This window comes from Pseudopodoces humilis, chromosome 7, assembly GCF_049639895.1.
Source record: "Pseudopodoces humilis isolate 2021_Gansu_Grassland_sample_001 chromosome 7, ASM4963989v1, whole genome shotgun sequence".
NCBI lineage: Eukaryota > Metazoa > Chordata > Aves > Passeriformes > Paridae > Pseudopodoces > Pseudopodoces humilis.
Genome location: NC_142206.1, coordinates 43,091,242 through 43,104,441, shown reverse-complemented (window position 1 = coordinate 43,104,441; position 13,200 = coordinate 43,091,242). Strand labels below are relative to the sequence as shown.

Here is a 13,200-nt window from a genome sequence, read left to right as displayed (position 1 = left end):
CATGAACAGAAGATTACTTTAATGTTCCTAATCACCCTTTTGAGCCAACATTCAGCACACGGAAACTTCTTTGCTTTCATTCAGGGCTGCATCATTTCTTCAATAGTCCTTGTCTTCCTGATGCTTTCACAGTTAGATTCTGTGTTTTTCTCTCACTCTGAATCTGTTCTCCCATTCTGTGCATATTCACAGCTCAGACAGATCAATGCCCATCCTCTCTGTAGGCATACAGCCTCCAGTGAAGTATCTCTACAGAATTCAGTTCCTCCCTTGTCTTGAATGTGGCTAGTGTTTGAGGGCTTGGCTTCTTTCTATCTTGGAGGGGTTTTTGTGGGTTTTTTGGTTTTGTTTTGGGTTTTTTTGGTGTTTTGTTTGTTTGTTTTTGTTTGGGGTTTCTTTTTTCCTCTTCCTCCAGCTGTCTTAATCAGAATGAGAGTTTAACTGATAGTGGTTGATGGCAAATAATTGTACCCACCATCTTCACTGAAGGTGTTTTTATCTATCTTCTAGAATTTAGCTTATTTGTAATCAGAAAATAAAGCCCTGATTTCATTTGTGTAGGTGAAACTTGAGGCACAGGAAGAATTCTGCTGGCTCTCCTTTTACTGATGGAAGCAGGATCGGTTTTTGAGTTGTACAGTGAATACTTGAAATGCAGTAATTTGTTGCAATGCATATAAGCAGTTCTGGAAAGTTAGTATCTGTCAGAACAGAATGGCATTTCATGCAAGCCAGGTTATGTGTTTTCTAAAAGAGTGTTTATCATTCTGCTGCTGATAAACATGATATTCCAGGACACTTATGATCACTTACTCCCTCCCCTGTTTCTCTTGTCATTAGCCCCAGTATGGAAGAAGGACAGGTGGATAGGATTTATAGGGTTTTATGATCTGTGTTCAGTTCTTGATGGCTGTCTTAAGTGATGTCAGGCTGTGATGGTATAAGTGGTTCTACAGTGATTAATTGTAAAACATTCTGCTTTTTGTTTTAGTGAGGTAACTTTAAAAACCACTTTGATAGTCATCACAACAGCAAATAAAGTACAGGAGCTTTTGGAGGGTTTGGTAAATGGAATACATCTAGCTAGCTTATCTGTGCAGAATTTAAATGAGAACATATGAAAATATCAATATCAGATGTGCAGACCAGGTCACTCAGTGGGAATTTTCTTTTGAAACACACGTTCCTTGTATGACTCGTTTTTTGAGGTTTGAAAGAAGAAATCAATTCTTAAACACAGCTCCCTCTACATACTGTGGATTGGAGAATCAGTTTTATGGTATTGTGTTGAGCAACAGTTGTGACTACTGCAAATTCAGCATCCTGAAGCAGAGAAGAATCTGTGACACACAGGTGTCTGGGATCTGGGCCCTGTGGAGGCCTTGAGAAAACAAGGAGGAGTAGTAAGGACCCTGTACCCACCCTCCCCTAAGGGGAATGATAGCAACCTCTACTCCCTTACTGAATTTAGATTTCCTCTGGCCTACTGTGATTACCAACGGAATTTTACTGAACAGAGTAAAACCTGACCTGAACTATTCTAGTCTTTGGGAAGAAAAATCTTAAATTTGTGTTTGTCTTCAATTTTTTTCTCCTGTTTGTACAGTACTAACTGGGGTGGAGGGTGGCAGGGGGGAGAAGTGCCAGGTTTCAGAGATGCAAATGTTCTGCTAAGCAAACTGACACATTGCATCTTTCCTGTGATCTTGTCCCAGTCTAGTTTTATTGCACTGTTGCTCTATATGGTAAGAGAAGCATTTGACTGATTGTTGCCTCAGATTCTAGCTTGAGTTGAAAGGTTGGCAGTTTGGGAAGTTGTCCTTCAAGTTCCCATGCAATTACATGGCTTCAGTTACACTTTGAATGAATGATGTACCCAGAGTGAGCTATACTGAAAGTCCTGAGATGCAGAACTTCTGTTTTCCTGATGTGAGTGGTGATGTGAACTACCACTGTCAAACATTTTGTCTCACATCCCCCCTTGGTTTCTGCCTTCTTGTCCTGGGGTGACTTTATGATACTGGTATCCCCAGTCGTCTGGTTTACGTTATATATTAAGTTCTGCACCTTTAAGACTGGCTCTGAGAGCGAAGCGGGGTAAGAAGAAGCGCGCAGTTTGTGTTAAGGAAAAACATCACTCTCACACATCCCGCGCCTGGACTGTGGTGTCTGCAGCACGGACAGACAGCGGGACAGAGCTTCTCTCTGGCTTTTAGTTAGCTTTAGCTAGCTGAGGCAGAGGAGTTCCCTGGACCTTTTTTTTTTTTCTTTTTTTATCCTGGATCTGTGCAAACCTGCTTTGGACTGAACAACACCCAGCCAAACCCCAGGAGCTCACGCCTGTGGCCCACCGGGGCCTGGGCCTCGGCACTTTCCAGAGCCAAAAAGACCGATAAGAACCTGAGCGAGCCGAGCTACACCACATGAAAAGGACTTTTCTTCCTAGATTTGCCATCCCATCCAACAGCGAGAGGTTTTATTATTTAATATTATTCAATTTAAATATGTTAAATAACAGTTAATGTTAAATAAACAGCTTTTTCCACTTCTCCACTTCTCTCCAAGGAAATTGTTTTTCTTTCCCGGACCAGTTGGAGGGGGGGAGGGGTCATTTGAATTTTTTCCCTGGGGAAGCCCCCATTTGGAGTTTTTCTCCAAATTTGCCCTAAACTAGGACACTTCTGTATATTACAGAATAGTAAAAATAAATAAAAATTCCTATTTTGTTTTGTACTGCTGGTCTTCTACAGTGTCTTTCTACATTTTTCAAGTTTTTAGGAATACAAGTAATAGAGGAGGTTGTACTATTTTTCTCCAGCATCAGACTTTGAATCTCTGTCTCTCATGAGACATCCATAATCCATGAAGTATTTCTGAGGCATGGCCTTGACAGGAGAGACATTATTGCCTTCTGAACTGCCTAAATATGCTGGTATTGCCTGCAGGAGAGCATTTTAAGTGTCTTCTCTCTGTGGAAAACAGAGGAGCTTCTGTGGCAAATAAATTTTGCAGAGAAAACAGCAGCTGTTGACCTTCCAGATATTAGTCTTGATGCAAATATTCCTGGGGGAGATGCTTATGACTTTCTTACCAGAGCATCTTGTAAAGACTCTCCTCTCTCGCTGTCACTGAATTGTGAGCTTCCTAGAAAGCTGGGATGTGTGTTTGTGGCATATGGTTTTATGTGTGCTGGTTGTACTGGAGAAAATAAGGTCATTCCAGGTCACCTCAGCTTTAACCCTGCTTCTGCCATGGGCTTGCAGTGTGGGTTTAGGCAGGTCACTTTGTATCTGTTGGAATAATTGGGAATGGTCATTAGTGTGGCTGCACTGGGTCCTGGGCTCAGGCAGACCCCCAGTCTGCTTTTCTGTCATTCAGTGTGCCAGATGGCTCTAGTCACCTTCAGTACCTCATTCCACCTCAGTCCATCTCTGTCTAAAATCACCAGGAGATAGCACTAATGACCTGCCTTGTAATGGCACACAGTGGATTTGCTCTGGCTCTGCAGACACAGCACTGACAAGGCTCTTGTTACCATTCCCTTATCTGTAATCCATAATGGGAAAAGCCATCCTTTTTTCCAGAGAGTCTGCAGGAGTTTCATAAGGCATGTCCATTTGTCTCCCTTTGGGCCCTAATTCTTCCTTTCATATTGAGAGCTTTTGTGTGAGTGTTACACATGCACCAGGGAGTGACTGAGCTTCTTGAGCTACATCTGAAGTCATGGAGCTCATAAAAGCATGTATCAAAGTAAAACTGGTCTAAGATTTAACACAGAGTTTTACTAGAGACTCTCAGGGCAATTTACAAGCTGGCAGACCTGTCTACATGGAGAAAATGTTGTCAATATTACAAATACAGTAATCAACCAAATATAACTTTATTCCTGTCATCATCTAGGTCATTCATAAGGTAATCTTACCTCTTGCATTTAGGCAAAGGTTGGTAAAAGGATTCTTTTCAGTAAGAATTATATCCAAACCTACTTCCTTTATTTCATTGGGTTTCTCAAGTTCATTGTTTGGGTTTTTTCCTCTTGTTTAGCGCTGTGTTTTGTTTATACTGTTGCACCTTGAAGTACTTGAGACTTGGTTTTGATGCTCGAGAACAGAGTTCCAATTTGGAGTTTGTTTATTATTCAGATCATGATGTGCTGATGGTCAGTGTTTATTTACAGGCCAAGCTAAGAGGAAGAGCCATGAGCTCTCTCTCACTTGGAAATTTGCCCAAGGCAGCAATCATTCTTCAATTTATGCTGCTAGAATAGTTTCATCTGTACAGGTTTGCCAAACACATGGTCAAGATAAAATTACTTATTTTTCCTTGAGGCTTTCCTGGTGGGAGTGAAACTTGTTTGTTACAAGAAAAGCCCTGGTCAGAGTCTTTCCTTCTCTTGCTGTCCGTTTGGCTTAGTTTCTTTTCTTTAAAGAAAATCTGGAAATTTAACAGTTTGTCTAGTTGTTTTCCCACAATGGTCTCCTACAAAAGCAAATGCAAACCACCATAACCAGTTAATGTTTCAGTTCCTGGGTTTCCAAGGGAATATGTAAGCAAGAAAAATAGAATCACTGTATGGATTACAGGATTTTTTTCAATAGCGTTGCCATGTAAGGCAGTAGAGTCTATGCACTTAGAACAAGCTTGCTATTGATATTATATTTGGAAAACAACAAAGCAAACAACTGAGAACTTCATTCTCAGTATTTTTATTCTGATTTTTTTCTCCTGTTTTCCCATTTAACTGCGTAGTGATCAGAAAGCTGACTGCAGTCTGCATCATATGGATGTATCTTGAAGCAATTGGAGGAATGACACTTAGTGCTTAAAATTATTAACTGTGCTAAGCTGTTTCTTCTAAGAAGAGTTGAAATCTACTGAGAAACTGTTTCAGTTTGGTGTCCAAGTACACGAGTAATTACTTTGAATGGTATGTTGACCAAAACACCATGCAATTACAGATACTTCTGAAATCCATTATGGCTATTTCTGATACTTCTAAGCCTCAATAGTGCCACAAACATTTCTACATATCAACATGACTGCTGTTGATGTTTGTACTCACATAGTGTATAAAGGTTCCACCTAAAGTGAGGGCTCGTTGTACAAGGTGCTGGGTGTCAGGCTTCTGGCACAGGAGAACTATGTTTGTCTTTCTCAAATACATGTTTTTGTTTTTCCAAGATAAAGGGAGAAGGACAATGATACTCCTTTACATCTGTTGCTAGAGTGGAGTTGTACAAAAGGTATCATTACATGATGGGTAATCATGTCACAAGAAGGAGTGGCTGTAGACTGTGAATTTACATAGTTTTGGAATGAGAGGTTTCTAGTTATCAAAGCAATTTTGCCATTTTAGAATGAACCTTCATTAGTTTTAAAAAGGGCTTGTATAATGGGTTTTATCAAAACACTGGGAGGACTAAAGAGACAAGGAGTTTTGTTCCAGCTCTATGATCTCTGCCTTCTGGAGAACTGGAAATAACTGTCACCTACTTGTCACTCAAATTTACATGCACCACTGTGAAACTGTAATGTGAAAAAGGGACACCTGAAGCAGAAATTTCAGCTTCTTAGAGGAGTTTTTTTGCCTTGGATTTGATGGTAAGGATCATTGGGGTGAGTAGGTACAACATCTGCTTTACCTTGTATTTACTGCGTAATAGTGGGAAATTAAAAAATTTCTGATTTTACAATTTTTTACCAAAAATCTGACAAATCAGCTTACTTTTTTTTTTTAACCAGTTCAGCACCAAAAGCTTAGTGCATATAATAACACAAATCCAGAAGTAAAGATATAAACAATCCTGTTCATGTAGAGAGAAATAATGCTGGTCTGGCCTGGTAATACCTTGTTCCAAGAAATGTGTTTCCATCTGCTTTTGTTTGGACTGTGCAGCATAAACTTGCTTTAACTGTAGCTCACTTGGAGTTTTAAAGGATCCATTTGTTTTTAATCCTAGTAGGCTTCAAAATTCATTTCTCTATGACTAGCCAGAGATATTTGAGAAGTCTGAAGACCAGGAAGGAACACTCTGAAATTCACTTGCAGAATACTCACTGCAGTGTTTAAATAGTGGTGCTGACTGGTTTGTTACAGAGAGGATTTAGGGTTCCCCACAATTTAGATGGTTCTCCTGGCGAGGTTGACCTCTGTAGCAGTTCTGCAGGTTGCAGCATCGTTCTGTCGACTGAATGCACAGTGACACTGGTATCGTGCTGGCTGAGGCTTGTTGGTTCACCTGGCATTGGCTTAGGTCTTTCTCGAAGGAGGGTTTTGGAGAGTGAGTGAGAGGTGAAAAGTAATTTGTGGATGAAGAATTTTTTTCCACATAGTCTGCACAGGCGTTATATATGATTATATATACATGCTATATGATCATATATATACATGATTTATAATTATGTACAGGCATTTAGGTCAAGGGGTGGGATTGAGGTTTTTTTGTGAATGTTGAAAGAATGTAAAATTCTCTTTTTTTTTTAACCTAACATATGCATCCTCAGAATGCTCTATTTTGAATATCTTTGAAGTTATGAGCTACTCAGACTGCCTTTCCTCTCTTTCTGGCTGCTTGTATAAAGGGTGTGATAACCCTGATAAGTCAACACAATCTCTTTTTTTTACCAAGCTGGGAAGTCTCTATAAAATTCCAGTCATGGGGAAGTTGTATAACACACAGTGCACAGTATTCTGTTGCTTTTCTGGGCTTATAGTGCTCACTATCCATTTTAAAGTGCTGGTTTTGCTGTCTGGTACCAAGTGGATTTTAAGAATTATGTTTATCACAGAGCAGTGGGGTACTAGAGGAAATCCATCTTTAAATAATGGTATAATTCTCCCATATATCTGTACTGTTGAAACAGACCATTTTCTTGCCTCCCTTTGTATCTTTCTTCCCCTTGAAATTAAAAAGAAAAAAAAACTCTAAAAATGAGCTCTACTGCAGTCTCTGTGCATCAAGGGCAGACTAAACTATGGCTTTTTTTTTCATTTCCTGCCACTTCATGCTTCTGTCAAGACTTTTCCAGGAGAAAGGGCAGGTCAGTATCCAGTTGTCTGGGAAAAGAAAACTTATTTACAGATATTTAAACAAGCCCAAAACAAACAGCTTAATTGGTCACATGAGAAAAACAAGATGCCAAGGTCATCCTCTCCTTCCCTCATATGGCATCTAAATGACCCTAAACATGTGAGTTTGTTTTTTTTTCTCTCTTAGCTTGCTTCTGTGTTTAGCTTTGTAGTTTCTATTAACAGCATCCAAAATAGATGTTCAAGGCAGGCAGGTGTACATGCCCACACTGCATGGAGACAGGTGTCCTGCCATGGAGTGGAGGAGAAGCACTGCTGTTCCTCCTGCAGTAGGGAATTGGTTGTGTAACAAGGAAAAATATGCAGGGTGACTGGTCAGGGGGCCATAGGCTCTGGAAAGTCTGTGGCAAGGGGAGCAGTCTTAAGGCAGATTGCAGTTAACCATCAGGATTATCTGTAGGAATGCTTTATTGTGTTTGCAGGAAATTGTACATTTTGCATTCTATTCTGCTCAAAAATATTAATCTTCAGACACTGAACAAAACTTCTCTCTGGTTGTCAGGCAGGTTTGTGACTTCCAAACTTTTGAAGTTTTCAGCTCTTCCTTGATTGCTGATTTTCCTTCAGCTGACAAAGGACTTTGTGGCCCTGAGGAGAATAATAATATTGGAAGCTATTTGATAATCTGTCTCCTTCACAAATACTTAAAGGTGGAATGCATTTAAATATGTTTGCTTTTTAGGTGCAAATTTTGTTAATATAGGGTAAAGAGAAGTCTCAGTGAAGTATCTGTTCTTGTACACTAACATGAAGTTTCACCCTGAAAAACCCTTTAGTTAGGTGAGACAGGAGGCCAAGAAACACTGCTTAAAGCTCTTTCAAATAATCAGGCCTGAGTTTCAGTATTTTCAAGTACTTCAATACCATGGCAACAAGAGCTTCAATGCTTGAGATAATTGGGGACAGAATTAGCATATTTCCCTAGGAAGACTTCTGAGAGTTTTGAAGTGGTTTGCAAACTGAGGTGGTCATGGGTGCTTGTCAGAGAGAATTTCTCTGCTTGGACCTGACCCTCCCAGTTACTAGCTAACAACCAGACCACTTTCCAGTGCTCCGTTTCATCTAGCAGAATCACAGACCTGTGTGGGGTACATACCCTTGGAGGGCCTACTAAATTCAGTTTCCACATCTGTGAAAACATTTGCTGAGCTACAACAAAATCATGCTTAACTCTGGACAACGTTGAAGATGGTTTTTAAAAATAAAATGTGAAGTTCCAGTCAAGCAGCAGAGTGGAAAGTGCAGCTAGATAAGAAGGCAGCTCTCTATACCCAGACCATGATAAGAGTCATTGGCCACTCATCCTCATTCCATAATCAGCTGCATAAATATTATTGAAAATGAAATATGCAATTTATTGCTTGCTCTGGAGAGGGATTAGACATTGTAAGCAGCAAGGTGGGTAAAGACATGTTGGCAGCTTGGAGTGGGGATTAAGTTATATCATAATCAAAATTTGCTAAACCTGGGAGAATCTCCTCATCTGCTCTTGCTGGGATTATGAGAGACATGGCTCCTTGAGTAAGGACTAAAATATTGGGTTTGGTGATGGATTGTTTTAACATTAAGATGTTTCAAGACCCTCAGTTGCTTTATATGAAGGAGTTGCTCAAGTGTAAACAGGTGACATTCCTGTCTCAAAGGTGATAGTGCTTTGATAGTACTGTGACTGTGGTACATAAATTGCTTTAACATTCTATATTATAAAAAATGGTGGCACTGATTTCTCCCATTTAATTTTCTAAAAGACGTAATCTACTTCTTTCATGTCTTAACAGCAGTTGGAAAAAAAAGTGCAAAGGAGTTGTTTCCCTCTATTGGCTCATCTTCATTGTACCTCTCCCATTCTGCTTCCTCCTCCTGATGATCCCCAAGTGAAGATGAGTGACCTGCTGTGAATATGACATCTCTGACAAGTGTCATTGCCTCCCACCAGTCCGAGTGGGTGTCCTTCACTGACGAGCTGCTCTTCCCTGTTCACCCACGAGGTAAGCTCTGATTTTCTTTGATGCTGGTGAGACTTCCTTTGTTTGATTTAGACCAACTACAACAATTTAGACCATATATCTGTCATGGGAGAGCTTGCCTTCTATGTGGAAGCAGTTTGTGCAGAGATTGAATTATCTCCTGCTACCCCTAGGTAAAAGGAGAATTTGGGCCAAGAATCTCTCCTCATGTGATATAATGAAGATCTACTACAGGTTTTGGATCTGTCCTTCAAAATTCAAGACAGTATCTATCCAGCCATGGAGGAAATATCACCTATGATAACCAAGTGCAAGACTGCCCAGTGTTAATCCAAAAACTGCATTAGGTGAAGGAAACTTTCCTTCATTTAATGGCAAATTTTAGATGTTTCAATAAAAAACAATGAAATAATGGTCAATCTTGTAAATCTTTCTATGTTGTCTCTATTTTAGGAAGCACTGAGGCTCCTCCGGTGAAATGTTTAAATTCCTCAGACACATCATCAGAGGAGAATCACAATGCAAATGGAGAATTTCAAGACCTTTTCTGCACAGAGCTGGAAGAGGCAGCTGAGCAGCCCAAGCTGGATTCTGCTGTGCTTGGTAGCCATGATCTCTCATCATCCATCAGTTCTTGGGTTCAATTTGAAGATGCACCATGGACCAGTGCTTCATCAACCCACCCACAAACAGGTGAGGCAGAAGCAGTGAAAAAGTCTCTTCCAGTAAGATAACAAAGTACAGTGAGAGCATACAGGATTTTTGCCTTGCTCTTTGGCTTCTCAAAGGTTTAACTTTGAGTAGTTTGTACTGTACTTTAACACAATTAATGTTATCAGAGTTTCAAAAAAGGCTCACACTATCCTGGATTGAACAAGAAAGATTTTCTTTTTGTAAAGAAAATGAAAGCCTTTTGTGATTCACTCCACCTGTGTCTTGACTAAGTCTTGGAGATTGCCAAAATGAATTCAAGGGGAAAGATCATAGAGGTGTTTTCAGTAGTGACATTTCTTACACAGAGGTATGAACAGCCATTGAAAAAGTCTGAGCCATATTTGTCTCTGTAATCTGGAACTGAAAGAATAGTGATCATGTCTGTGATCATAGCCTTTACCTGATGATAGTTCCTGTATGTATCCTGTATGTTTTTTGCCAGCAGTTCATTGATACCAATAACTAGTGTGCCAGTGCTCATCAGTACTTTCTGCTGTCTTTTGATGCTGTGATTTAGCAGCTGGAGAATTACAAAGACAGCAGAAGTTTACCTTAATTCCAGCACTGCATGCACTTTTCCTCAATTGTAGCAGTTCTTTCTGACATACTGTAAACATGCATGCGAATCCTCTGGCTTGCCTCATGAGCTTATGGTAACTGATGTGGCTATATGAGCTTCTAGTTTTTCTGCATGAACAGACTTCTGTCCTTCCTTGCAGGAGGTTGTGGAATAATTGCCCAAGAAAACAATAGTTTTAGTTTCTTGTTTCTTTCTATGTTTGACTTGAGATTCTCTCTTATTAGTTCCACTTTATGACTGCTGTTTATTAAAGCAGTTTAAAGAGTTATAGCTTTCCTCTTCTCACTGAGTCCATCATATATTCCCTGTAGCATGAATAATACTTCTGTCAGAAAACTTGGATTGTCAGCTTTGGATTGGGTTTTGGGTAAACCCCATCTGGATTTCCATCTGCTCTTTTGATGGGTGCTACAGACTAGTTCTTTTGAGACCATGTGGCTAGACCTTTGTGCAGAAGTAGGGCAGTCTTCAGGCTAAAAGATTTCTCTGACCTTCCTTACTTCTTAGTTGTAAATACTTATTTATCCTTGTGATGTGGAGAGAAGGAGGAGCACCCATGAAGTGTAAATATGTAAAACTGAGGTGCTCTACCTCACTCTCTAGTTTCATGGCTATGTGATCCTTATGCTTACTCCTACAGCAACACACTTCTTCAAACGGGGCTGCTGGTTGCTCTGACTTGGTATCTCCTTCCCAATGTTACATCCTTGTCAAATGAAAAACTTGTAAATGCGCCTTCTTAAATGAAAAATAAAAATCTTTCTGATCAACCTTAATAAAGCTAATCATAAGAAAAATACTTCCATGAAACAAATTTTATGGTATATTACCTGATGTCCTACCATTAGAGGGATGTGGCCCAGACTTAAGGTATGTGCTTAGCCAAAGCACTGCCTGTGGGTGTGTGTTTTCAGTCACGGGGGACACTAGCCTGTAGGCAGAGGTCTAAGATATCCAGATGAGGAGAGTAGAGTGAGCTTTCTGAAAGCATTGTGGTTTTGAAGAAGACTCTCATTTGTGCCCCTGTAGAGGCTTGTCCTGTGTGATCCGTGTCACTGAGGGAGGATATTTACACACTAACCTTAGGATCTGACTGAGATTCATGGAGGAGAGTGGTTCCCCTAACAGACCAGGATGTACTCCATGTAATTCTTACATGGGAAGTTATTATTCTATGAACTATAAAGGAACTCTAAGGAGGTGTGTCCTAAGGATATTTTAAAGTCCTTACTTATGAGCTGGTCCCACTCCTTTTCTGGACCCTGAATGATAAAAGGCCAGACCAGTGCAGCTGACAGCCTCTAAATGGAGGCAGAAATGACAGCTCTGTTTCTGGCCCTTTACTTTGAGGGACATCTGACAGCATGAGGCAGGATAAACTTCAGCCTAGTTGTTCTCCATTATTGTGCAGATCACGATTTTTTTTCTATGGGCGGCAGCAAAGCTAGAGACGTTGTGCACACTGACACCCTCAGTGGAAAGCCCGTGGTGACAGCAATTATTCATTTCCAGTAGCAAACATTCTGCATAAGAACAATAGCAAATACCCAGACTGGGGGGAGGGAAGAGCATAAAGGCCAAGTACAAACAGAAGGATTGGTGTGAGAAGGATGGACACATTTGAAATCTGTTTCCTGCGCAGGCAGCTGTGAAGAGCAACGTCCTGGAGGCTCAGCACCCCCGGTCGCGTTCCTGTCAGGGCTGCAGTGCTGTTAGGAAATCGCTTGTCTCTCTGTCTGTGCTCAAGCAGCTGCTCAGCTGACTAGATAATTACCCAGGCTGATGGCCAGGCTGCCTGGAAACACATTTTGAAAAGGGCTTGCAAAGTGGGATTTCCAGAGTGCCATGAGAGCAAAGAGGATGGGTCCTAGGGGAGAGAGAGATGCTGTCTTGCTGTGACATTAGGGCTACAGTATTTTGGCACAGGTTCCCCCAAAAGCAAATATTTGTCCCAGAGTGCTCAGTGCTCATTTTTTTGCTAAAAAAAAAAAAAAAAATAGCAATTTAAAGACAGCTAGAATGTAGTGGTTATCCTATAGGAAGGACATTTTAAAGAAAACCAAGGGTAATGCTGGACCCTTGCTCTGGGAAAAGTGAAGACATTTTTGGGGGAGCAGAGGCCGGGGGATTGATGACAAGAAACAGGGCTGAACAAGCAGGCAAAGAATTTGGCAGATAAAAAGAAAGGTCAAAATCTGAGGTACAGAAGTGAAAAGCACCCGTAGTAAGCCTTCCAGTGAAAACTACCTTTATTTAGGATGTTCTTGTAAACCCTTCCTTCCACCAGGTTCAGGCAGAGTAAATGCTAAGAAAAACGTTTTTTTCAAAATATTTGTGCATCTGGGGTTTATGTATAGTTAACTGACAGCTGCCAAATCATGTGGATTTCTCCTCAAGAAGCAAAAGCTCTTGCATGAGGCCATAGACATACTTTGTCACAGAAACGATGTATTGTGGTGTCCCCTTCTCTATTTTCCTTTTGCTGGAAAAAGAAGAAATTTGATTTTTGTTACAATTATTATCAGCCTAGTCAAACTGTTACTGCCAAAGTGAAAAATTAGATTTTTTGGCTGACCCAAATGTTCCTATCACAAATGCTACATAATCTGTAAATTATCACAGCCAGCAGGTGACAAAACATTTGCAGTTGTTACACAATGGGCCTCCAGCTCACTGTCTTAAATTGTATCAGTGTTAGCTGCACCCTTCATTTCAATGAGGTGTTCTTAGTCACCATAATTAGACTAAGGCAAGATCTATTACATCATCCATCCTACTCAGCGCACTTCTTCCCAAGACCTTTGTCTGGTTTAAAATGGCTCAAATTACTTGGACTCTTACCATGTCCC

At 40.5% G+C, this 13,200-nt stretch overlaps 1 protein-coding gene across 4 annotated transcripts in view; it reads left to right on the top strand.

Annotated features, from left to right (window-relative positions):
- STON2 (stonin 2) overlaps positions 1-13,200 on the top strand; it is a 75,808-nt gene that overhangs the window by 11,388 nt on the left and 51,220 nt on the right. For 3 of the 4 annotated variants that reach the window (XM_088057318.1, XM_005520209.3, XM_088057317.1), the window contains exons 2-3: positions 8,869-9,078; positions 9,511-9,750. In XM_088057318.1, coding sequence (XP_087913444.1) covers positions 8,991-9,078; positions 9,511-9,750 — 328 coding nt within the window. In that variant the 5' untranslated portion in view covers positions 8,869-8,990. The remainder of the gene's footprint in view (positions 1-8,868; positions 9,079-9,510; positions 9,751-13,200) is intronic. The other variant, XM_088057319.1, reaches the window with a different exon arrangement.